General features: G+C 35.6%; 2 protein-coding genes, 1 long non-coding RNA gene and 1 other non-coding gene across 4 annotated transcripts; 2 read left to right on the top strand and 2 right to left on the bottom strand.

Annotated features, from left to right (window-relative positions):
- Positions 1-1,164: 1,164 nt before the first annotated feature.
- Positions 1,165-1,270, bottom strand: LOC133285862 (small nucleolar RNA R71). Its single transcript, XR_009748061.1, has one exon. It is a non-coding gene; the product is annotated as a small nucleolar RNA R71 (small nucleolar RNA).
- Positions 1,271-6,267: 4,997 nt separating this feature from the next.
- On the top strand, positions 6,268-9,742 carry LOC133285822 (uncharacterized). Its single transcript, XM_061483115.1, has 3 exons — positions 6,268-6,390; positions 8,957-9,064; positions 9,364-9,742. Exons 1-3 carry the CDS (start codon positions 6,328-6,330, stop codon positions 9,583-9,585), a joined length of 393 nt encoding a protein of 130 aa, XP_061339099.1. The 5' UTR covers positions 6,268-6,327; the 3' UTR covers positions 9,586-9,742.
- A 9,301-nt stretch (positions 9,743-19,043) lies between these two features.
- On the top strand, positions 19,044-20,333 carry LOC133285796 (putative pentatricopeptide repeat-containing protein At1g03510). The gene has a single exon (XM_061483080.1). The coding sequence runs from the start codon at positions 19,044-19,046 to the stop codon at positions 20,331-20,333; it is 1,290 nt and encodes a 429-aa protein (XP_061339064.1).
- A 986-nt stretch (positions 20,334-21,319) lies between these two features.
- LOC133285817 (uncharacterized) lies at positions 21,320-23,617 on the bottom strand. Its single transcript, XR_009748056.1, has 5 exons — positions 23,369-23,617; positions 23,177-23,280; positions 23,012-23,069; positions 22,320-22,385; positions 21,320-21,617 (listed from the first exon to the last, which is right to left on the bottom strand). It is a non-coding gene; the product is annotated as an uncharacterized LOC133285817 (long non-coding RNA).
- Between the last annotated feature and the right edge of the window lie 3,278 nt (positions 23,618-26,895).

Raw genomic sequence — 26,895 nt, 5'->3', positions numbered from 1 at the left:
ATAGCAGTTACAAATTTTAGTCAAGTTAAAAATTGCCAAAGATCCTTGTGGGAACGATAACTGGAACTCAAACAAGCCCTATATTACTTGTTGTCGCGTATACTTGCGCGCATACTTGCATAACTGTTAGCAAGGCACCAAGTTTTTGGCACCGTTGCTGGGGATTGAAGGCGTACATTGTCAGACTGTTTGATCTCGAGTTGTGATTGCTAAATGAGTTCACTTTTGTAGATTGTTAATTGTTTAGATTTTATTTGTGATTGTGATTCTGAGTTTTTTATTTTATTTTTCTGCTTTTATAATGCTTCTGTTAATTAGTTTAAATTTTTCTTGTAGTTAATTTATGTTTTGTTGGTTGTTATTTTTTGTAGCTTCATCTATAGCTTGTTTAATTTTAATTTTTTTAGCAGGGTAATTTTAGTTTGCTTTTGTTCGTTGATTATGTTATTTTCTTTTTTGAGTTAGTTACATTTTACTGATTTTTTTTTTTTCATTATTCATAAATTGAATTGTGTTGGTTGCAATTTCTTTGTTGCGAATCTTTTTCTTTGGGTCATAATTTTTTTTTCTGTTAAGTCTCGATTGATGGTACTAGAAAATGTATGAGTGACACCCCTCATCCTTTTGTAGAGGCTTTTGACCCTGAACCAAAGAGGACTTTTAGGATTAGGAGGAGAATTCAAAGAGCAAATAGGCATTTTTCAAACCCTGATTTTGAAGAGATGGAGAACCCAGAAAATGGGAATAATAATGAGGAACAACCTGGGAGAATAGGGAACCAACCAATGGATGACAATGATAGGTTCATGATGGACTTTATCATTTCCGTCTTGGATGAACTTGATCCAAACATTGTCCAACCTGTCAATGAAGTGCCTTTCAAATTAGAACCCATAATGTTTACCATGCTGCAGAATATGGGGCAGTACCATGGGTTACTTTTAGAGGACCCACTCAAGCATCTTAGGAACTTCATTGAAGTGGCTAATACCTTTAGGAGGCCAGCCATCTCAAATGATGTTTTATGATTGAAACTCTTCCCTCATTCCCTCACGGACAAAGCCAAAGAATGGCTGAACTCCCTTCCATCCAACTCCATAACAACTTGGCATGAGCTAACTGAAAAGTTCATCATGAAATTTTTCCCATCCAATAAAATAGTGCAAACCAAAGGCGAGATCACCAATTTCATGCAGAAAGATGGTGAGACATTAGTGGATGTGTGGGAAAAGTTTAATCTGCTTCTTAAGCAGTGTCCAGACCATGGATTACCATCTTGGGCCTTAATACAGACCTTCTGAAATGTTCTAAGCTTTCAAAACAGAGCCTTAGCAGATTCTGCTGCAAATGAGATGTTTATGTTAGGTCTTTCAATCAAGCGCATGAGTTGTTAGAACAAATGGCTCAAAACTACTCCCAATGGACAATGGAAAGGTCTCAGCCAAGAAGAGTGGATGTAATGCATGAAGTTGACTCCATGACAACATTATCAGCCAAGGTTGATGCACTTTCAACCTTAGTTTGAACCCAAGGTCAAGCCATTGAGGCCAAATCGGGTCAAATAGGAACAGTTTCGATTAAAAAAAAAGGTTGAGTACCAAAACAATTAATATGTTATTATCGTGTTGAAATAATGAGTATATGTATCATTCTAACTGAATGTTAACATGTCACGATTCATGCCATTTTACACGACTGAGTATATGTAATTAGTTATATTTTTTTATTTTTAGCTATCTTTTTTATCAGATTATAATATAATTAAGTACAGTAGTGGTGCAAGCATACTGGTTTTTAATTTAGAGTACCTGCTCATTGAACACAAAAATTAGAATGGCAAAAATCCCAGTACACAATGAGAATGAACTAGATAAACCATATAATGCAAAACTCTGTAATATTTTTTAATAATTTTCATTCAATCTTTGTTGTATGCAGCCATTATATGCAGCCATCTCTCAAGGCAACCAAAGCTATGACCAAAGATGACAATAACCAAAATAATAAACTAGTTTCGTTTTAACTCAGAAAAGAACAACAACCAGAAAATCAGAAATAATTTGTCATCTAGCTTTATAGTTCATGAGAAGTTCAAATTTATCTATAAGTACGTAATAAGCTTCCTGAACTTCATTAAAAAAACAAAAGTACAATCATAATTTAATTCAGAAATAATTGAAGTATACAATCAACAGCACTAGTAATTTCATAAATATTCATAAATTTAATGTATATCCAAATAGCATAATATAAAACAAAATCATTTAAAAAGTCTGTTTAATTAATAAAATGGGATGAAATGAATTGAGAAGAGAGAGCTATCACACGTAGTATAAAAATAAAATAAAAAATAAAAAAATAATATATTAGGCAAGCCTGAGAGACTCTAAGGCCGAGCTTTTGAATTGGAGCCTGAGGCCTTTTTATTAAACGAGCTTTTATACAAGTCCAAGCCTGCGTCCAACAATCAATTTTAGACATGTAAGCTCAGGCCTTCACGAGCCGAGCCAAAGGCCCCTGACTCGTTTAGCACCCCTAGCTGTAATCTTTATTGCTAATACAACATATTATCTCAATATTAAAATTATTACTAGGTAAACTAAACATGACACTTAATTAAGTATAAAGTTCATGCACTAGTGTTCGACAAAACGTGATAAATTGAACACTCATCGTGTCGCTAGTGTTTTGATAAACTTTGTTAAAAAAAAAACTGCAAAATATTTCTGCAGATAAGTTATCTTCATTTATTTTCAAAACGACGTCGTTTTAAGATTGAAAGATTAAAAAATTATAATTATAAAGACTATAATAACCCTGAAATAAATTAAAATTAAAAAATACCATGATTTTCGCCCTCAAAACGACGTCATATTAGGCTTATTGCAGATAACTTATCTACAGTAACTGTAGAAAAAGCGAACAAAAAAAGAAGAAGGGAGAAACGAATTTCCCTCTATATTTTATGGGCTTTGTTGTTCTCTTTTCATGTAAGAGGAAGTTTTTTTTCTACACACATAAGTTTCAAGTGAATTCCATTATTAAAAAAAAAAATGGATCCTGTCATGTGGGAAAAAATATGACATGGTCAGATGGAAAGATCACAGTCATAGAAAGGTAAAAAATCAACGTTATAATTTTGTAACTACCTATTATAATATTTTTTTCTCTCTTCTTTTATGACTATATCATTTTTTTCACATGAGAGGATCCGGATAAAAAAAACACGTAAATCGATATATGAGTGACATGAGAAATATTTTTTTGGAAATTGATCATCTCATGTGAAAAAAACACGTAAAAATGATATGGTCGTGTGAAAAAACACAACCATACAAAGGTGAATCGATTATGATTTTGCAATTACCTATTTCAATATTTTTGTTCTCTTCCTTTATTATCTTGATCTATTTTTTATGATTATGATTTCTCATATGACTATATCATGTTTTTTTTTAGATGAGAGGATCCAGATCCTACTTTTATACTTTTGAAAATAGGTAATATAAGCTTTGTGCTATAGAAGAAAAAAAATTTCTCCCACTAAAGCAATAAAAGTGTAGGTTCCACAATGAGAGAAAAAAAAACAAATATCAATGTCACATATCTTTATTGCTCCTCGTAGAGAAAAACAATAAAAATATGGGTCCCACGATATAAGGAAAGAGGTAAACAAATATTAATGGCCCAGGTCTTTATTGTTCCTCTGAGAGAAATTTACTTTCTCCTACTGCAACCAGGAGACTTATCGAGTGTATTGGATTGAGATTTTAAAAGATTTTAAGGGGTTATATTTAGACAAAAAAAATCCATTGGTATTCAATTAGAATTTTAAAGGATTGAATAAAAGCCACGTGATATTCAATTAGGATTTAAAAAAATTATTTTAGAGTCCGTCCAAATTCATTAGTATTCAATCAAGATTTTAAATAAAGAAAAAATAATCTTATGGTATTCAAATATCTAGCGATTTTAATGGATTTTCTATTGGTGTGAATTTCGTAAGACTCTTTAGTAAGAAATATAAATATGATGCTTCTCTCACAATCTCATCCTAACCCTAAGAATATCTTTAGATTTCTTTATTGCAGTATTTTCTTCTTCCTTTGGCGGGCCGACACGCTCGAAATCGGGTTCCGCCATGGGAGCTTCGTATGATTTTTGATCAATTTTTGAGAGTTTTAGGAAACGAAAATGTATGATTTATCTTGGCACAAAAATGTGTGATTTTCATCACAAAACAACCAGAAACAACAACCCAACAATATTGTAAAGAACCTTGGGATACACCACCCCAAAAGCTAGCTCGAAGGGAGGGAGTACCCAAGGCCTTATAAACTCCACATTAGTTGCAAATACAACCAATGTGGGACTATATATCTCAACACGCCCCATCACATAAGAGCCCATTGGACTTGAAGAGTGGACAATGCAACAGGCCCAACCTACCTGTGCTAAGAAACTCCACAAGAGAAAGCGGGGGACGGCAAGACTCTGATACCATGTAAAGAACCTTGGGATACACCACCCCAAAAACTAGCTCGAGGGGTGAGAGTACCCATGACATTATAAACTCCACATTAGTTGCACATAAAACCAGTGGTGGACCCATAAATTTTTATTTATGTATGCATATTTAATGACGGGGATTTGAAGGCAGCGCCTCCAGAAAAGTTCTTTTTTAAATTTTTTTTAAATGTATTAAAAAATAAAAACAAAAAAAGAGGGAAAAAAACTTCAGCTTAATAAAAAATAATAATAATCAAATGTCATGTGAAGTTAATAGTTAATTTTCTGTTGTTATTTTTTCTATTTTCAATATTCAGAATTTTGAGATGTTATAAATAATAATTATATGCAAATTGTTAAATAGCTTACCGAATAGTTAATTTTTACACGAAGTCCCATGCCTTAACAAATACTTTTTTCTCCAATTATCGAATAGTTAATTATTTTTTCTCTAAAATTGCAGACACATGCAACATAGTGGGTCTGCCCCATGCATAAAATCAATGCGAGACTATATATCTCAACAAATATTTTTAAGCTATTGGTCACAATTTTTCTTGCACAAAAATGTGTGATTTTTGTATGAAAAACAACAAAAAATAGTGGGCAAACCAATGGGAACAAAAATCCCCAAACCAATTTTCGTTTTACATCAATGAAACGATTTAAAAAAAGATTGAAACTTTCGTAATATGAACCGTATGTTTCATAACAATACATTTATGAACGAAATTCTTTCGCTATAAGAAACGATTTTAAACAATTTTTGTGTCAATAGATCACTAAATATTTATTTTTCAAAAGTCCCAAAGCAATTTAAAGTTTCAATATATGGATTGAAAATAATTTGAGAAATTTTCTAAACTTTCATGTAACCCAGAAATTCAAATTCAAAATTTTCTTGGAATACTCCATGAAAACATGCATATGATAAATGGTTAGAAAACTCTCATCACGTTGAACAAAAACCCCAAGTTTTACAAGATCAATTGCAAAAAATTCCAAATGATATTTTATTCATTGAAAAAATTATATTAGGTTGTACTTTTTTTATTAATATCATTGCATTTCTTTGTTATTTTTTATTAACTCTTGTAATTTTGAATGTTTGTTAAAAATTTATATGATTTTTGAAGATCTTATAAATCCATATTTCCTTTTCAAATCTTATAAATTCTATTAAAATAATTTAAAATTCAATCTTAAGAAATTTTGATGGTAAAAAAAGTCTTTTAAAAAAGTTTTTAAAGTCCCTTATATTCTAGAAAGTCTTTTAAAATTTATAAGAATTTTTTATCTAAAAAACAAAATATTTTTAAATCCTAATCCAATACACCTCTTCATGTTACCCTTTGAAAATAGGTATTTTTTTTTTGTAGAGAAAATAGAGATCGTTTTTCCAATATTAAAAATCTGTCCAAACATTAAAAAGAAAAAAGAAAATTTTCTACTTGTACATAGTATTTTAAGAAAATGAAAAAAAAAAAAATTGATTGAGATAAGATATTGTTTAGGGTTACTACCATATCTTAATCGTAATATTACTATTATATCTTAATCGTTAATTTTGGCCAATTAACAGTTATTATTTTATTACGAATTAATAATTAATTAATAAATTTGATTTATAAAAATAATAATCATTAGGTGACGAAAATCAACAGTAGTTAAAATATAATGGTAAAATTAATAATAACATTATTTGATAGTAATAACATGTGACTCTTTTCCATTATTTTTTCTTAAAAGACTTGTTATGTTAGATTAAAAATTAGAAGAGAAGAGAGCTTGCATAGAGAGAGATAACGAAGAAAACCCATGGCAGAGGAAGGGAAACCCGATGCACAGCTCTTCCAACTTCTCTCCAGTCTCCTCCATCAGGTTCATATGATTTCACCCGATTAATCTTTGTTTTTCTTTTCCTCTCTATCTGTCATGTGTAATTGCTTGAAGATGGGGGACACAAGGGTTCTAGAGCCAGCCAAATTAATTTTGAATTTATATATTTCTGTGACCTATCCTTTTGCAAAAAATTGTAAATTTGGGAGATAAAAGCAGGTTATCCAGTTGTTCTGGCTGCAGTGATCTAAATTTGTAGGATAAAAATAAGTGGTAAGATGAATAGTTGGACAATCAATGGCAAATTGTTTCTTGGTGACATGCAGAAAGATATCATCAAAACTTTGAAGAGTCCCATAAAAGTGTTTTGAAACAAAGAATTAACATGTATTGATGTTAATTAAGAGCTAACTAGCATGAAGATGCCATTATGAATTTTCGTCATGTGCCATCTGTGCCCTTTGGAGATTTGTTTCTTTCGTCATCCTTTCTCTTTTCTGGACGCATTCACTTGTTATCTTTAGTCGCTTTCATTTTATTTGAGATGGCTGCATTACTTAAACACCCCAAAAGTTTGACTGTGTAATACACCACTATAGTTTGTTGTCATGCCATCATGTAGTATAGTACTTCCTAAAGGTTTGATATATTTGATTGGACCTTGCAATAGCACTTTGCATGTATTAACAGATACCACGTGCCTTTTCACGAAGCTGCTGTTATCCATGTTTTAATTATGAATGATGTTTGGATCAAAATACAGTGAAGGAAACAAAATAGTATGCATATCTGCCTCTAACAATAAGTGTTTGAACTGAGTTATTGATTGATATGAGTCACTCTTGGTTTTTAAAATTTGGAGATGATTTAGCAGAAGTGGGGATATTGTGAAACAGCAACCAAAGTCTTCTCACACTAGGTGGGGTTGACTATATGGATAATGAAGCCATTGTGTACTGTCAAAAATCATATCTTCGAAGAGGCCATTTAGATTTAAATGATTTTTAATGGTATCACTTAGAGTCTTTCTTGGTCTATCTCTACCTCTAATTATTGGGCTATCTCCCATCCAATCAACTCTTCTAAGTGGGGCTTCTATTGGTTTTCTTCTCAAGTGAGGTTATTGTACCAAAACATTAACATCAACATCAACACCTTTGTCCCAAAGTAGTCAAAAAGGGATACATTTATGATATTGTACCAAAAGAAAAAAAAACAAAAGTTTTTCTGTTGAAACTATGGAGAGTTGGATTTCTTCAATGATCATTTATGATATAACAATTAAATTCCTACGTAGCCTTATCCTTGTATATTTGCAAAGAGGCTGTTTCCTGGATTCAAACCCGTGACTCTTCAGTGACAAAGGAACAATTTTAACACTGCTCAAGGCTCGCCCTCTTAATGATTGATGGATCCCCAAAAATACAACAACAAATAACTCTGAATGCAAAGACATTTTGTATTGACAAATGAAATTGGAGACTAGCTCCTTACAATCCAGAAATACAATAACAGTGCATAATAATGGCAGAAAATGAAACAGAGACACTGACTCTTGTGCTAATCACAGACTCCAACAATAGGACAATTAACAGTAATTACTTGACAATGCAGATAAGATAGACCAAAGGCCTCAACTCACCCTCAAAGCCAAATACCAAGGCTTCAAGAGATCCCTGGAGATCCTTTTCCCAATTCCCAATTCAGTGAATACATGCATAAAGAAACCCCACCCTAAACATCTCTATATATACTAATTCCTAATTAATGGGCTTGGTTACTTTATTGAAGGCCAATGATCATTTGTACTGTAAATGAACATAATCTGTTGCAGCATAATGGACTGAATTTTGTGTTATAGGCCTATGCTAGGGCAAGATCAGTGTTTTCCGGTGGAGAAGAATGTCTGCATAGCATTCTGTGATCTTCATTTCATTTAACTTCGATCCTAGATTACTTGCTTTCTATAATTGATTTTAACTTGGTTCCACTTTTCTTGTAAACCAAAAAAAAGGTTAAGACTTTTGTTCCCTTGATGAGCGTGATTTGGTATATTCATAATTTCAATAGTTTTGGCCATACTTCTACAAATAAATTGCATACTTTTAAATGGGGAAGGATATTGTAACAACCAAGTTATGTTACTATCAAGTTACTACCAGTCAATCTCACCGTTAGATCGATTATGTTGATCCAACGGTTATATTTATTTCTATCTTTGTATGGTCATGATTTCTCAAATTTAATACTTTATATTTATTTCCACCTTTGTATGGTTATGATTTTCCATATTTAATGCTTTCACTTTAAATATGGGGAATTATAACCATACAAAGATGGAAATAAATATAACCGTTGGATCAACATAATCGATCTAACGGTGAGATTGATTGGTAGTAACATGGTAGTAACACAACTTGGTTGTTACAATATCCTTCCTCCTTTTAAATAACTCAAGTATTAGGAATTCTAAATTATGAAGCATCGAAGATTATAATTACATATGCCTGCAGCTTCTCTTGATTCTACCAATAGTTCAACCTCCACCGAATTATCTCTACTATCACTGCTATTTATATACTCATGCATGTTTGATGGTAAACTGTAGGTTGAAGCACTGACTAATCAAGAAGAAGTTGAACTGCGATCTAAAATTGAAGCTCTTGGATTAGAAGTTACAAAAGTTCCTTCAAAGTCAACTCAGCATCTTGACGAGGTGATTTTCACTTTATAGTTAATCCATTACTTGATGCACAGTTCTCTGTACCTCTCTACTGAAATGAAATAACATTAAAATCACTCCCCAGAGAACCTCGACTTGTGAGAATAGAGGTGAGATAAATCCTTGTATGCAGTCTTACCTTTGTATTTTTGCAAAAAGACTGTTTCTGGGATTCAAACCTGTGACCAACTAGTAACTAAGGAACAATTTTACTAGTACTCGAGGCTTGCTCTCTTTGTTGAAATGAAATAACATTCTTTCATTTTTTATTTTTGGATTTCTTGTCTACATAGTTGGAGATAGCTAAGGAGTTGGATAGATTGTCAGCAAAATTGGATGATGTTGATGAGATGATATCATCAACCATGGCTGCAGATCCACAAGTGCAGTCCCTGTTGAGTGGTACAGCTGATGTGTGGATGCCAGTTATCACTGCTACATCTGAGGAAAGACGCAATTTTACAGCTTCTCCGGGTGACAACACCACCCAAGCACAAGTTGAAAACACTAAATAGTTTCCTGTTTCTTGTCATTAAATATGGATATGTTTTTAGTGCTTTACATTATTTTTAATAAACTGATATACATAAGAAAGTGCTTCGTTATATTTTTCTTTTTTACTAGTATGTCAAACAATTGGAAAAAGAAAAAAGAAATACCGTTCTTTGAAATTTTGAGTCATTTAAAGAATAAATAATTTTTTTTAGAGTTTGCATTATTAGGATGATCAGTAGTCTTTGGAGCTTAATCTGTCGCTGCTGGTTTGGCTCTCACCATCTGTTATCACACACAATCCATACATGTTTTTATAAACAATGTTGAACTAAAAATTTATTTTATATTTTATGTCATAAATTTATGCTCTATCTTAGGTGTAATAAATGCTAAATAATGCTAAAAGTATATCCCAAACCTAATGGAGGTATTTCCCTCAATATTAATTTACTTCAAGCCTGTGTTCCTTCCTTTTGCGTCAGCGCATGGAGAAGCTTTGTGGAAGGAAGGAATGTTTTACGACAGGGTGTCAGATCATATGGAAAGCCAAGAGTGGAAGTTTCATCAAGCTATTTGAAGATCACCAGCGCTCTGTATGGTGACTTTGATGGCTCTTTAAAGTAGCAACTTGAATCCCCTTTCTTAGTACACTTCATTGATCAATATACTTGGCTTTCGAAGGTTCATAACTTTTTTGGAACAACTTACTGCACTAGATACACAATAGGGGTATGATAAGTTCATATTCTATCATGTATTTGATGTGCACTAGATACACAATTGATAGAACAGTGTTATTCTATCTAGTGTTGAGATGAATTAAATAGTGTTGGGATATGATATAAATAGAGAAAGATATATTTTATAATGGAATTTCAAACAATTTTTTAAGATTAATTTATAAAATATATAAAATAACTTGTAAAATTTTCTAAATACAACGTTATACCTTCACCAAATAAACTTCTAAAAATAAGCTTTAACTTAGTGTCAATAACAGTGGCAGTGCCTGGTGGTGGTCAGGAGTAATTGTGGTTTGTGCTTAGTGGTTAGGGGTGGTATTGGCTGATGATAATAGTGATAGTTGATCGGTGACAATAGTGGTAATTGGTCGATGGCTGGTGGCAATTTTGGTGACTGGTTGATGACAGTAGTGATGGTGATGACGATGACAGTAGTTGGTGGTGACTCACTCTCATGTTATGAACAAAGTTCCTAGAAGAAGAGCAAAATGCTAAATTTAAATTAAGATGAATGTCATGTTTGTTATCTTATCCTTTCCAACCACTTTTATTTTGAGGGGAAAAAAAAAGCTATTTGGAGAAAAAAGTCCATCCAAACAGCCCATGTTATTTGATCCATTTTGTATGATTGGGCTATCAGCTACTCTTCCCACTACCAAGCCAGGGAGACACAGGAGAGGAAAATGTTCTAGGCAATAATCTGGTTTAATCCGGGGAATGACTTTTTTTCCTTAACCTCTTCATTTTGTTGCTGATGGGTTGGTCTTTGTTCTTCCTTAGCTCTTGATTTCAATAAATGAGGCTTGAGCTAGTTTACATCTGACTGTTGAATGGGTTTCAGAAAGATTTTTATTTTTTTTATTTTATACTAATCTTAATTATTTCGTTGAAGGAAGTCAGTCTCTTGAATATCTCTATAAACTTTAACTCTTTAAACGAGTTATGAAACTAATCTTAAGATGACAGAAAGAATTCTTCGGCTCCCTCTACCAAACATCTCATCCAAACATTGAAACAAAAGTCACTTCACGTGATATTTGAAATTTTGTCACGTGATGCTCCCTAATAAGTGAATTTGACATTTTCAAAATAATTGCTTTTGGTCATACGAAATTTTGTCATGTAACGCTAGTGGGTGTTTGGTTGAGGAGAAATTTTTTGAATACTAAAGAAATGTAATTAATAGGGAAATAGTTGGAAAGTGAGTTTGGTAGAAAAATGAAAAAAAAGTTGTTTGGTTAAAAAAAAATTTACCGAACAAATTAGGTAAGATTTATAAAGTCTATGTTTGATTTGAGGTAAAATATAGATAGAGAAATAACTTCAAATTACAAAATAACCCTTGTAGAAAACACAATTGTCTAATAGAAGAGGGTATTTTTGGCATCCACACAATTTGAAAATACCATTAGCCTAGGCAACTTGAAAATACCACTTTGGAAGAGGTATTTTCAACAGTATTTTTCCCTCCAATTTTTTACACAAAAGTAGATGGCTAGGCAAAATGGATGCATAGCTAAATTTTTTAAAAATTTCAACCAAACAAGGAAGTCCAAAAATGACACATTGAGATGCATGGGTAACTTCTAAGAAACCGTGAACCAAACGTCTTCTAAGGATATAATCACAACTGATATGTCTTTAAAAAATTAATGAATTTTTTTTAATATTTTTTAAATATAAGCTAGAGACTATCGAAGGGATTTAAATTCCTACAAATCAATGAACTTTTAATATTTATTTAAATATAAGCTAGAGATTATCGAAGTTTTAGATGCCATTAAATAATTATGGAATATGAATAAATATTATTCACCCAACTTAAATAAAAAATATTTAAATTATTATAAAATATAATAAATATCAATTATCAAATTGTAATTATTAACAATAATTTTAACATTTTAAATTTTATACAGATTCTAAAGATCCCATTTAAAAAAATACGACTATTTATGATATTAATTAAATTTTGAAATGGATTTAATGTCGATTTGCAAAATAATAATAGTTGCATTACTTACAATGCTAATTGTTAGATATTAATTATTATTTACATGAAATAAGAGAATAAAAATAAGAGAGTGAGTAGAAATAGGGGGGGAAGATCATAGAAATCTCGTAAACAGCTTAGGAGATTTACGTGATCGAGTCGGGATTGACCTATTGTATTTACCAAGTGTCCCTATGTGATAATCTGATAATGTTGAACCCCTAACATATTTGAAGTTCATTATATCGGTAAATATTTTGCTGACTTCTTCAAATTAATTTTTTCTAAAAAATTTAATTATGTAAGTCAAAAAGCCTTGTATATATGTTCACATGCTATCCAATTAATTCCAATTATTAGTTGCCTCCTTTTGTCTCACTATATTAGCATATTTTTTTTTTTTGGATATTAGGGAATAACAAAAAAAACCAGAAAACCAGCTACCTAAGGATCAGTGGAAAGACTAGCCATTCCCATCAGATCCTTCTCAACAAAACTAAAACAACCTATAGGAATATTAGGTAGAATAACCAATTCCCAAGAATTATGGTCTACTATTGAGGCCAAGAAATTCGCCACTTCATTTCTTTTCCTATTTGTATGAGTCAGTACAACACACCAATGCTTGTCAATGAACTCCTTGATTTTATGCACCAGATGGCCAAAAGGGTGATCCAGCGGACAAACACCTTGAACCAATTGAATTGCTTCCGCAGAGTCCCCTTCCAAATGAATTTTTCTGAAACCATGCTCCCAAGCCACTTGTAACCCTAGTAGCATACCCCATAACTCAGCCTTTAAGGGATTTCCTTGCCCAATTTTCTTTATAAAACCCATCAGCCATCTGCCATCACTATCCCTTAACACACCTCCACATCCAGATTTGTACCCATCCAATGAACAGGACCCATCAGAATTGATTTTTATCCAGCCCTTTTGAGGAGGTCTCCACAGAACCCTGCTTTCATCCTTAGCAGCCACACGAATAGCCGTAGTATCCAGAACAGTTTCAGCATGAACTACATTCTGCACAAAGGTCCTTATCTTTTGACATAAATTCTCAGGAGAGCAGTTTTCATTTCTAAACACCAGATTATTCCTAGCTTGCCAAATCATCCAACAAGTCACTCCAAATGTGAGCTTCCAAAACTGGTCCTGATTATCCTTCTTCCCTCCTCCCAAGTTAAATTTAAGCCAATCCAGCATATCACCAGAAAAGAAAGAAATAGAGATTCTTTTATCAATTAACAACATCCACACCTGTTTAGCCCAACCACAATCCCTCATCACATGGCAACAATCCTCACAAAAAAGCATGCATCTAGGACAGTTAGCTTCATCTCCCATATGCCTTCTTCTTCTTTGCTCATTGGTTAACAGTTTGTCCCCAATCAACAACCATAAAAAATGTTTCACTCTCTCTGGTCCCTTCCACTTCCAAGCAAGATCCCATTTACTATCATGTTGCTGCAAACCAGGTTTATCCATCCTGATAAATTGGTAAGCAGACTTAACAGAAAACAAGCCATTGCTAGAAGGCTTCCAGTATATCCTATCCTCCTCATCTCCCTCCTTGGGACACTCCAACTTAGCTATGGCTTCACAAACCTCCTCAGGGAGGAACATACTAAATTTACCCCAATCCCACTCACCATCTGGCCTAACACAGCAAGCAACCTTCCAACTTTTAGCATCTTCAGGGATGGTATTAGTGGCTTTATCAATAAGCTGACCAACTTCAGGCACCCACCAATCCAACCAGAAACTAGTTAGCTTACCATTTCCCAACATAATTCCAGTTCCTGACATAATCTGATTCCAGGATGAGCTTATACCTCTCCACAGATTACTAACATTGGCACTCTTAGGAATATGAGGCATAATACAATCCTCAATCTTGTATTTACTTCTCAGAACCCTTGATCCCAGCGAGTTCTTGTTGGACAACATCCCAAATCCACCCTTCATAATAAAGGCTTGGTTAAAAGATCTAAGCTCCCTCAGCCCAACTCCACCACATTGTTTGTCAGAACACATTTTCTCCCATTTTACCAGGTGAGTACCTCTTCTTTCTCTAGATGATCCCCATATGAAGCCACGGGTATGTTTCTCTATCTCCTCACAAACTGATTTGGGCAACCAGGCTGTTTGCATAGCATAGGTAGGCATAGCAAACAACACTGATTTGGCCAATGTGACCTCCCAGCTAGAGACAGTGATCTAGCACTCCAAGCATTCATTCTCTGTTTAACTCTCTCCAGAATATGCTCAAAGGATTTTTTGCTGGCTCTGGAATGGTTTAGAAACACTCCCAAGTACTTTCCCAGGTTAAGGGTGCTGCTAATCCCTAAACAGTCACTGATCTCCTTGACTCTACCATACTGGACATTTTTTGAAAAGAAAACTCTAGTCTTCTCAAGATTAATTTTCTGCCCTGAACTCAAAGCAAACAATCTAAGAACTTGATTGATGATTTGAGCCTGATCCAAGGAAGCTTCAGCACACAAGATGATATCTTCAGCAAAGAATAAGTGAGATAAGGGAGGACCTCCTTTCCTAAGGACAATTGGCTTCCAAGCTTTAACATCAGCAGCTACTTGAATAAGGTGAGCTAGCCTTTCTACACATAAGACAAATAAGTATGGAGATAGGGGATCCCCTTGTCTTACTCCACGGGAAGGTTTGAAATATCTAGTGGGCTGCCCATTCCATAGCATGTTTAGCTCACTGGTCCCAACACAGCTGTCAATAAGAGAAATTAGCTTGGCAGGTAAACCCAATTCAGACAAAGTATCATGTATAAAGGACCAACTCAGCCTATCATAGGCTTTCTCAAGGTCAACTTTGATCATCATCCATCCTTGCTTCCCTTTCTTATTCTTCATTGAATGGATGAGCTCTTGAGCTATCACAATATTATCAGCACTATGTCTCCCTTTGATAAATGAGTTCTCATTTGGAGAAACCCAGTTTGGCATCAAATCTCTAAGTCTGTGAGGAATTACCTTGGTGACTATCTTGTAAGACACATTACATAAACTAATGGGTCTAAAATCCTTCATGCACTCAGGATTCTCAACCTTTGGGATTAAACACAAATGAGTTTGGTTAACCAGTTGAGTCTTCCTAGGATCATCAAAAATACCTCTGATTAGCTCACAAACCGATTTGCCAACAATATGCCACTGAGTTTGAAAAAAAGCTGCATTAAGACCATATCGGCCAGGTGCTTTAAATCTCCCCATTTTGAACACAATGCTCTTAATCTCCACCTCATCAGGAGTTTTAGCTAGATTTGACAGCAACTGGTCCTCCATTTTAGGGAAAACACCTTTAATAGGAAACTCTTCCTGTGAATCATCTTCTTCCAAAAATAGTCTCTCAAAATACTGCACAGCTGTCTCAACCAACTCCTTAGTATCAGCTGTCCATTCTCCAAGGTCATTTTTAATGGTAAGTACCTTATTCCTTCTTCTTCTAGCAATTGTAGAAGAGTGAAAGAATCTCGAATTCCTATCACCAAATTTCAGCCAATTAACTCTGGATCTCTGGAACCAGTTCAATTCTTCTCTTAGCAATATAGTTTCCAATTCCTTCCAAAGATCTCTTTGCAGTTTTTCAAGCTCTCTGTCCGGACCAGCTTCTAACTTTAAGTCCAACCCCTGAATCCTGGCATAAATCCTATGTTTCTGTCTCATCCCTTCATTAAAGACCTCTTGATGCCATTTTGATGCAGCAGTTTCAAACTCACTTCTGGCCTCAGTCCAAGCAGCTTCCTTAACCCAGCATTGTTTGACAATATTGCCAAAATCAGCAAAGGTAAGCCAAGCAGCTAAGAATTTGAACTGTTTATCCCCTTTAACCTCCTGACAAGCTTGGAAATTGCTAATAAGGATTGGCCTATGATCAGAATTAAAAAAGGGTAAATGAGCTATAACTCTATTAGGCCAAGCCACATTCCAAGCTTCATTGGCACAAGCTCTATCAATCCTTTCTTGTAATTTACCCCTCCTCCAAGTGTAGCTAGGTCCCTTAAACCCAACATCAAAAACTCTACACTTCTCAAGACATTCCTGCATATCCTGGATGCTCCTCCAACACACATCAAGACCCCCAACCTTCTCATACTGCCTAAGGACAGAATTGAAGTCCCCAACCAGAACCCAAGGTCCCACCACAGAATCAGCAATAACCAACAACTCTTCCCAAAGCTGTAATCTCTCTACCCTCCTCGGGCTACCATACACAAAGGTAGCTATTTCCATCCTTTTATCTTCAACATAATGAATCCTAGTATGGACATATTGATGGTGAGATTTGATTATCTCCACCTCGACATCCCTGTCATCCCAAAGAATCCAAACACCACCAGAAAAACCCACAGCCTCCTGCTTAAAATTTTTTGAAAAACCAAGTTTCCTAATAATAACATCTCCTCTAGCACCCTGAATTTTAGTTTCCAGTAATGCCAAAACCTTTATTTTAAATCTATATTTCATATCTCTAATCAGGGCAGGGAATTCTTTTTTCCCTACTCCTCTACAATTCCATGAACAAATATTCATAAACATAAACAATAAAAAAGTACCCAGTACCTCAACCAACAAAGAAAGACCCATCAAGGTACAGCAAAGCTCCTTGCCTCTCCTAGACCAATATTACCCTGATTAGCTTCAAACCCATTCGGATTATGATCTCCAGACTTCATCATGCTTGTAATATCATCCCCTTTGACTTTGCCAAAGGCTAAGCTATTCGGATCCTGAGAAGGTTGCAGCACCCCCCTTCTACATTCTTACTCCTAGAAGGCAGCTTCTGAACTCCCACACTCGAAGAATTGGGAGGCTGGTTCTCAGAGGATAGATGTCTAACTGTAGGACCTTTAGAAGAGGATTTATGTTTTTGAACTCCACTAAACCCCACAGAACCTCCCTTTAAAAAGCCAGCTTTTAGACCACTTTTTTTTTTGTTTTTCAACTCCTGAAGAAGAGACACTAAGATGTGATCCTTTGGCTCTCCTTTCATTACCCCCTCCTCCTTCAACTCTAATAGGAATAACATCCTTCTTGTCACCTGTTGGTAAAACCAATTCAGGAATAACTTCCTCAGTTGGGCTATCTGTAGCCATAACTTCCCCAACAGTTTCACCAACTCCACCAGTAGCATTCTGTGCCTCCAGCTTCTGAATATCTTCTTTAATAGTTGATTGGTTAACCGGAGATGCTCTCATCTTCCTTCCTCTCCCTGGCTTCTGGACAACCATCCAAGATCCAAAGGCCTCTTCTTCCTTGTTATTAACTACAGCTTTTTCCTTCACCTCCATAACCTGATTCTTAGAATCAGTACCATCAGCTTCAGAACTAATCTTCTGTCCACCAATACTAGGACATAAGTCCTTTCTATGCCCATACATACCACAACCAAAGCATATCATATGCAAACCTTCATACCCCACATGCATAATCCTTTCACCAATCTTAAACTTAGATAAGAAACTTTTCGAAGGTCAACTTCTACACAGATCCTAGCAAACCTGCCTCGTTCAGTGATATCTCCATCTCCAAGCTCATTCCTTCTCAATAAGTTCTTATCTATCTTAAGTGTTCTCCCAAACATGCTTCCAATTAACCAGAGATACTGTGTGGTATAAAACTCCAAAGGGAGACCTGGAATTCGGATCCAAACCGCCAGGCGCTTCAATTGATCATCATACGGATCAAAGAATGGTCTCCAACGCTGCACAGTTAAGTAGTGATCAGCAATGATCCATGGACCATCATGAAGCACATGATTGTAGTCACCATCCTCCTGAAATCTGATCACCAAGTAACCATTATCCATATCAATCACCTCAAATGTACCCACCAGGTTCCACATTCTCAACAATCGAGTCATTAGAAATCGAGCCCCCATCCGTTTCCCCAGCAACTTAATAATCAATGCCTTTCTCCACTGTTTGCAGGCCTCTTTATGCTGGCTCCTCGAGAATTTTAAGGACGGGCATAGTGGATCGTCTTCCCCATCTCCAACTACATCCTCCAACATATCCTCCTCATCTTCCTCCCTACGTTGTCTAGCCATCCAGTCTTCTTCACTATCCGACATACCTTCAGCACCATTAAGCCTCAGTAACTTATCTCTATAAGAGATAATTCGACCAGATTTCCCTGAAGATCCACCAGACTGTGGTTCTCCTTCATCCTTAAGCATTTTCTCAGGGGAGTGAGCTTTCCCCACCAGATCTTCCTTTCCCTTAGCATGCATCTCTGGAACATCCAGATCTCCTCCCTGTATCCGATCATCCATCAGATCATCAAGGATCGCTATGCCTTTGGGTTTCTTTATACTTCGATTCAGATTATCTTCCTCCTCCGTCGACGCCGAGCGTGATTCAACCATAGCAATCAGAAACTTCTTTTGTTTTTCAGAGAGAAAAGAGGTCAAGCGCGTAAGATTCACTCGCTCCCCATATAGGCTATAGTTAATTTGTAATAGATGATCACTATATTAGCATATATATAGGGGGGAATTTTGGCTTGAAATTAAAGTTATTCAAAACCTTGAGAATTTTAGCTTACTCTAGAAAAATAGAGTACAAGGACTTTAGCTTTTAACCATTATTAACACAAAGAAATGACATGTCATATATAATATCTTTTGGTCACACTAGGCATTAACTAGGCACATGCTAATACAGGGGAAACATACGCAAACGTATGACACAGTTGAAACCAAACCAATCATGGGCTCCTACTCAACAACCCATATGCGTTTGCTTTCTTTCACCAAACTCATATCTTCACACATCAACCAAGCTAGGCATGACCAAGCCCTTGCTGTTTTCCACCACATGCAATCTTCACTTGCCATGTCCCTTGACCCTCATGTCTTCTCCCTCATCCTCAAGTCCTGCACTGCCATCAACCGTCCTCAACTTGGCACTTCCATTCATGCCCATGTCTCAAAATCTTCCTTTCTATCAAACCCATTTGTTGCAAGTGCCCTCGTTGACTTATATGGGAAATGCATCTCAGTTTCCTCTGCACGCCAACTGTTTGATGAAATTACTGAAAGAAATGTTGTTGTGTGGAATGCAATGATATCCCTTTATGCACATTCCCATGAGGTTGCAAGCGCCTTGCAGCTCTTCCAAGTCATGGATACCATGCCCAACGAATCTACTTTCAATTCAGTTATTGCTGGTTTGGCTGGATTGGATGATGGGTCGTTTAAGGCTATAGCATTCTATCGAAAAATGCTTGAACTTGGATTGAAGCCCCGTTTGATAACACTACTTGCTTTGCTTCCTGCTTCTGTTGGAGTAGCAGCTCTGAATTTGATTAAGGAGATTCATGGTTATGCAATGAGGAATGGCATTGACACACATCCACAATTGAGTAGTGGTCTAGTGGAGGCGTATGGGCGATGCGGTTGCCTCATACATTCACATACTGTTTTTTGGAGGATGAAGGAAAAAGATGTAGTTGCTTGGAGCAGCTTAATATCTGCATATGCACTTCATGGGGAGGCAAGGACTGCATTAGAAATTTTCCGGCAAATGGAATTGGCAGAAGTGCGGCCTGATGGGATCACTTTTCTTGGAGTGTTGAAAGCCTGTAGCCATGCTGGATTAGCTGATGAAGCTTTGTATTATTTTACGAGAATGCACAAAGGTTATGGTGTTGAACCAAATAGTGACCATTATTCATGTTTAGTGGATGTTCTAAGCAGGGCAGGAAGGTTGCATGAAGCATATGAGGTTATAAAAGAGATGCCAGTGAAAGTTACTGCCAAAGCATGGGGTGCTCTTCTCGGGGCTTGCCGGAATTTTGGAGAGTTGAAGTTGGCAGAGATTGCGGGGAGAGCTTTATCAGAGGTTGAGCCTGATAATGCAGCAAATTATGTTCTGTTGGCAAAAATGTATGCTAGTGTTGGGAGACAGGAGGAAGCCGAGAAAATTAGAGGGGAAATGAAAGAGCGGGGAGTAAAGGCAACAACGGGAAGTAGCTGGGTGGTATATTCAGAGTCATGACATTCAGCGTATTGCAATTTCATCTCAAATGATGCTTTTGAAGAAAAGATGAACTTTAGCTCACTCAGACACTCACTACTTGCAGGTAATAGAGGCAAAGTAGGAGTAGGCACCAGCATTTCTTGTCAAAATGCTGATATGGATTTGAACAACGGCAGAGCCAAAAAAAATTGTAAGAGGGGACGAAAATTAGAAGGGAAATGACAGAGGGGATTAAAGGCAGCAAGCAACTGGCAGTAGCTGGGTTGTATATTCAGAGTCATGACATTTAGTGTTACTATTGGGATTGGCCTAGAGGATATATTCACAAAGGAATATACCTAAGTAACAGTTAGGGGTAGCTGAGTGGTAATTAGTGGTCATGGCAGTTGATAACTGTCGTAAGGGAAGTTAGAGGGTTTGGTTTGGGAGTTAATGTTATAAAGCCAGAGGCTTAAAGGAGAACTTTGGGAGACATATATTGTGACACCCTCCCCGGTATACATCCAAGGGAAGTGTCTGCTAAAACTGATTAGAGACTGCTAAAACTGATTAGAGACGTAACGTTAACGTATTCAATTTTTGAAATGCAATTTGAAGTCACGATAAATTCTTGGGTTGTATTCGGTTTTCACAATTTAAAACAGCTAGAAATTTGCATAAAAACGTTTCATGCTGAAATCGTCAATTTTCTAGAAAACCTGTCTGTCTTGCAAAAATTATAGAAAATCGAATATACAAGCTTTGGAAATGGAGTTTATATAATCTGAAAATTTACATCGGAGGCTTTACGTGCATATAAAATTTATTCCATTCGTAGGTCTGTAGCTACTGAAACGGAACTCGCAAGGTACTTGATAATTAGTGCAATTTTTCCAAAAACCTACATGACTTGCAAAAATCATAAAAAACCGGGCTTACAAGCTTTTGACAAAAACTTTATATAATTTGGCTTTACGGACATATAAATTATACCTCATTCGAAGGTCTGTAGCCCCAGAAACAGAACTCGCAATGTGCTCGCTAAATCAGTTCAAAAATCCGAATTTAAATACAGCAGAAATTGTTTTGACAATTTAAATACCAGAATCACATAAGTTTCAGACGAAATATAAAAATCAGTCTACAACACGTTTCAAAACAGAATACGAATCATAACATGCCAATCTCCAAAATACTTCATCAAGGTCAAATGTCCAGTACACAACCAATCAGAAACAGTGAACAAGCAGCAGGGTTTTCAAACAGCAGAACTTAAACAGAATATTTCCATGTAATCACGTCATCAAATACTTCTACGTCCTCCTGCAATTTTATAAAAATTGAGCCCCAAAAGGGGTGAGAAAAATCCCAATAGTGTGGCGGAAAATCCAGCAATGCAACAATGTTAACTTAGACACATAATTTCTAAAATTGTCACATCATCAAATAAATTCCGAACAGATACTAAAATGTAATCAGAATGCGTATATAATGCCAGAATACTAATCGAAATGCGTATATAACGCCAGAATTCTGTATGTTCATAGCACTACGGTGCACATACTAGCTAACTCAGTGGAGATTCCATTTGGCCCTAACAGAGGGGAATTCCATCTGAGACCTATGCGAACTGAGCCACGGTTCCTTCTCCCTGGTACCTGAGGGATGCCTATATGATGCATGCTAAAACATATGCTTACTTTTATCAAATATTTCGGTTTCCAAAACTGAATGCATAATGCTGTATGATATGATATGTTTTGCTTCGCACACACATGACAAAATGCAGTCCTATGATGTTCATGAGCATGACTAAATATCAGAATCAGAGGGTCATAATTTCCATGACTAAGACAACAGAAATTCGAAGCATATTGTTTCTCCAAACAGAATTTCCAACAATTCATATTCCAAGTCAAATTATCATTACCTTCAAATAGAATCAGATTAGGACACGTGAGCAACAAATCAAAAATCCAAGCACTAAATTAACAGTCACAAAAGGGTAATCCACCGAACACTTACTTGATAATTTAGAGTTCCAACCAAAATCTCACCAAGTCAGCCCTTTTTTATTAGAGACTTGGGCACCTAATCCACACAATACCAAATCAGAATTCTATAGTATTTTTCCTATAATTCGCAAGTAATTTCCATGCTTCCAATTCTAGGATTTTAGCCGAAATGTCATGCTTCAATTACTAATTTAATCTCTAAGTTAATTGTTCTAATCTTTTTCTGACTTAACTTTAATTTCATACTGTTTAGCCATGGACAAACCAAGGGTTCCTATATGCAACATACACGATTTTTAGGCCATTCTTTGGTGCATCCATTTTCCATTAACAAGACACTACCAACTTGACTTAGGCATGAGCCAATAGGTCATTTAACATGTTGTGTACAAGAGTTACAAACACACGCAAGGCTTGGTTCAAAACGGATTTCATGGTTCTCTTCCTAAATAATTTTTCCGACTTGATATTAATTTTACCAAACGTTAACAAATGATAAAAATCAAGGTTTCTAAGACATGCATATACGGTTTTGGGCCATCAACCAGGTGCTACAAATTTATCAATTACATAGCATTAACTACAAGGTTTAGGGTGTGCTAATGAGGCTTAAAGCACGCTGCCTATGTCAATTATAAATACATACAAGACTTAACAAATTCCCTAGTCCAAGAAACAGTCCCGAATTCCATGAAAAGTTACCTTCCAAGCTCAAAAATCTAATTCGCTTGCATGCACCCAAAGGTCAAGAGTTGTACGGCTGAACAGAAAAAGGACAAGAGATTAACCAATTAACAATTCTCCTAGGACACATGCAAGGGCCGAAGCGGTGGGGAGGAAAGGAGAGTTTTGATGTTCAACTCATACCTTCTTGCATGTGCACAAGACTCCCAAATCCGCTAGAGGAAGGCGCTCACCAAGTGAGGTGTGGTTTCCCTCACCCTTCTGCTCTTCAAGAGGCTGAGTTCAGGCTGCATTCAGAGGGAAGGAACTCAAGAAAAGAAAAAGAAAACCGAAGGGTACGAAGGAATAGGGAAGTAGAAGAGATACATCACTCACTCCTCCTAGTTGTTCGGTCGTGCGCACCATGGGAGAGGAATGAAGGATGTGTGCTTATGTTTTCATGCTCCCTCCTAATGATGTGCGACTTGTGGAAAAAGGATGGGAAAGAAAGAACATGCAAGGTTGCTGTTTGGGGTTCAGCTGAGTATGTGCATGAGAAGAAAGAAATTGTGAGCTAGTTAATGGATTCTTCTCCATGGAGGTTTGCGGTCTTGTAAGAAGAAAATAGGGTGCTTGAATTCTGAACACAATGACCCACAAGAAAGAAAATCAGAATTGTTTGTTCCCATTATGCGCATGATGATGGAGAGATAAGGTTGGACATGTGTCTACTCCTGGCCAATCAAGAGTAAGTATGCAGATTTTGTTTAGTGGGAAAGATATAGGGTTTACTTAAATCCCAATTTAAAGGCTTGGGCCGTGGCTCATGGAACAAATTGGATCCAATAATTTCCCTAAGCCATATTGTTTCATGTAGCTACTAAGTTGTAACTAGAGTTTTCATAAAGAGTACTTGAAAGTATTCCTATCCTACACCTGCTTAGATTTTTAATTCGTGGCATGCATTCACATCCACCATGGCATTTTAAATAACTTCCTAATGGGTCACCTATCTCATGTAATATACTATTAATTATTATTTCATGTTCCCACTAGGTAGTAACTAGGGTTTCTACATATATTGTAATTAAACTTAATACTATCCCTTTTTAACTAGTGTGTTGAATTCTTAAAATATATATATACTCACTTATAATTCCACCCTAAATATATATTGAATTCGAATTCAAAGCATGCTTCCATATTCCTAATTACAATTTATATAAGTTCCTAATTATTCGGGATGTTACATTTATAAGGGACTCTATCTGTGTAGAGAGGCATATTTGGGTGTTGTATTGTAAAGTGAGATATTCTCAATGGGAAGGGAGAATTCCCTTGTGAAGAGGATTTCTTCTTGTATTTGTTCTTTTTCTTTCATTTCCCCTATCTTTCCTCTTCCCCACTCAAATGATGAAGAAAAGATGAAGTTGAGCTCACTAGTTGCAGGTAACATAGGCAGGGTAGGAATAAGCACCAGCACTTCTTCTCAAAAGGCTGATATGGATTTGTACCTCTAGTTTTATTTCCTAACATGATTTTCATTTTAAGATTGAGACGCACAACACCTTTACAAGAGGCCTCTCATTTCCTCTCCCACTGTCCTGCAATGAAATAATTCAAATCATTGTGGATCCATTGAGCTTTCTCATGTAATTTATTTGATTTTGATGGAAAGTAGACTTAATTATTGTACAATACATTACAAACTACATAAAATACAACTTCAGTGCACCACCATATTAAACACCATCCCTTGTTTTTCCTTCCATTTCCCTCCCCGCTAAACTGCTGAATGTTGAAGTTGTTGGGACAACATTCAAAAATGAGAATTCAATATCAAATGGATAGTTAACAGTTATAAAGCAAATTTATAAACTGAGTACTTCCATGCAGATATAAATAGCAAATAATCTTACATGTTTCTTGCTTATATACTGTTCTTGTGCAAGCTATGTCTGTTAAAAATTTAGTTTTTTCAAGCAAGGAATGTAACTTCTGGCAAGTATTGTTTTTCTTCCATAAGAGGGTAGACACCTCTCAACATTATTTTTATGTTACTCATGACCAAAACTGAACTCGTATATGAAGGTCGAATAAATTAAATCAAAAATTAAAATTCAGCTGTAAAATAAAAATAAAACAAATCTAAATGAAAAACTAAAAAGTTAATTAAATTGAATAATAATTTTTGTAACGCTCCACATTGAAAATAGTATCTTACACTTACATCATTCCAGTGATGGACAATTAACATCAGGAGACGGAAACTGGCATGGACGGGTACTGTACTTCAAATGAAACAATAACATCAATATTTAAGAACATGCATTGCAAATTTGCAGAGTCTCGTGTGAATCTCCATTACTTAAAATAAAGATCAAAAACATTCACAACATCATCTCAACAGAAGTACTTATGTCATTAGAGTACATGGCAGCCCCACAGCCGAGCAAGTGGGGATAAAAGTATATGTTCGATCCTTCTGATTATACTTTTTTGAAAAGTATATTTAAAGCTTTAATTTTGGATCTCCTGAACTGGATTAGTCCATAGAGAATCTATGGAATTACCAGAAGATAATCTAAAAAAAGAAAAAAGAAAAAAAGAGAGTACATAGCAGCCTGTCATACATAATAACTTCCACATAACTACTATCTATCTACATAAAAGTAAAATTATTAATGGTTACATACAGACTATTCTTGATGGCCCATACCTAGGCAGTAAGACAGGCTCAAACCCCCTGCTTGCGTCTACGTCAGCCCTGTTGACCAAAAACTATCAACCCTCCTTTTCTTCTGTCCCCATGCGACAGTATCCCCAAGGTAAGACACCAAAATACCTTACCTTGAGATATCCACTCCGCTGGAGGGCAGACCCTCTAAATGGAAACTTCTCTTCTACAGAGGTGGCAGCAATGGTTGTCACCATCCTAGCAGAGAATGCATTGCTGCTGCCACAGCAATGTCAGCCACCCCTAGCACCCCTCGAGGAGAGTTGACCCAGCTCACCCACCCATGTGAGGTGGGCATCTTCTCCTCCTATAAGTACCCCTCTGTAAGGACCCGCACCGCTAAATTAAAAATTTAAATAATTTAATTATGAGTTTAGGAAATAATTCCATAATTGACTTTGGATAAATATGAAAAGAGCCTAATAATTAATATTAAGTCACCTTTCAGAAGGAAAGAGTAAACACCGGGTATTTTGCGGTATAAATGGATACCGACAAAGTAATCCACAAAATAGAAATAAAAATATCTAGGTTACAAATATCAAATTTGGGATAAAAATAATAAGCACTGATGTCAAAACTAATATCAGCTATTTAGCAGTATAAAACGCGTATCGGTGAAGTCTCTCGAAAAATTATAATAAAATATGATAATTTCTATAAAAATTTCTAGGTTAAGAATATAAAGTTTGGTATAAAAATGTTGTAAATATTAGAATTAGTATTTTATCTATTTATTTGTATTAGGTAGAATACTCTAGAAGTGTATTTTAGGCTTAGCCCATTAGGTCTTTCAGTACTCTTTATATAATAAGCTCTTGTACAGATTTTATACAATTCAATAATATACAAAACCTTTTTTTTCTAGTTGGTATCAGAGCTCTAGATTCTGAGGGCTCTGCTTTTGCAAATCACCGCCTTTAAAAAACCAAACCCTATTTGCCTCTCGCAGCCACAAAGCCGCCACTGGAATTTTTTTTTGGGGACCTTTTGGACTGTGAGGACCCCTGTTTCACTCCATTTTCTCAGATTTATCATTCTATGGAGGTTTTTTTTTTTCATCAAACGATCGGAACAGCTAAAAAAAAGCATTGTTCACGATACTGTTCACGGGTACTGGTCATCGGTACTGTTCACAAGTATTGTTCATAAAATAAATAGAAGAGAAATTTATCGCTATCGGCCA

The sequence above is a fragment of the Gastrolobium bilobum genome, unplaced genomic scaffold (assembly GCF_033153095.1).
Source record: "Gastrolobium bilobum isolate Gb01-03AN ecotype WA unplaced genomic scaffold, APGP_CSIRO_Gbil_v1 utg55130, whole genome shotgun sequence".
NCBI lineage: Eukaryota > Viridiplantae > Streptophyta > Magnoliopsida > Fabales > Fabaceae > Gastrolobium > Gastrolobium bilobum.
This window is presented reverse-complemented; position numbering and strand designations above follow the sequence as displayed.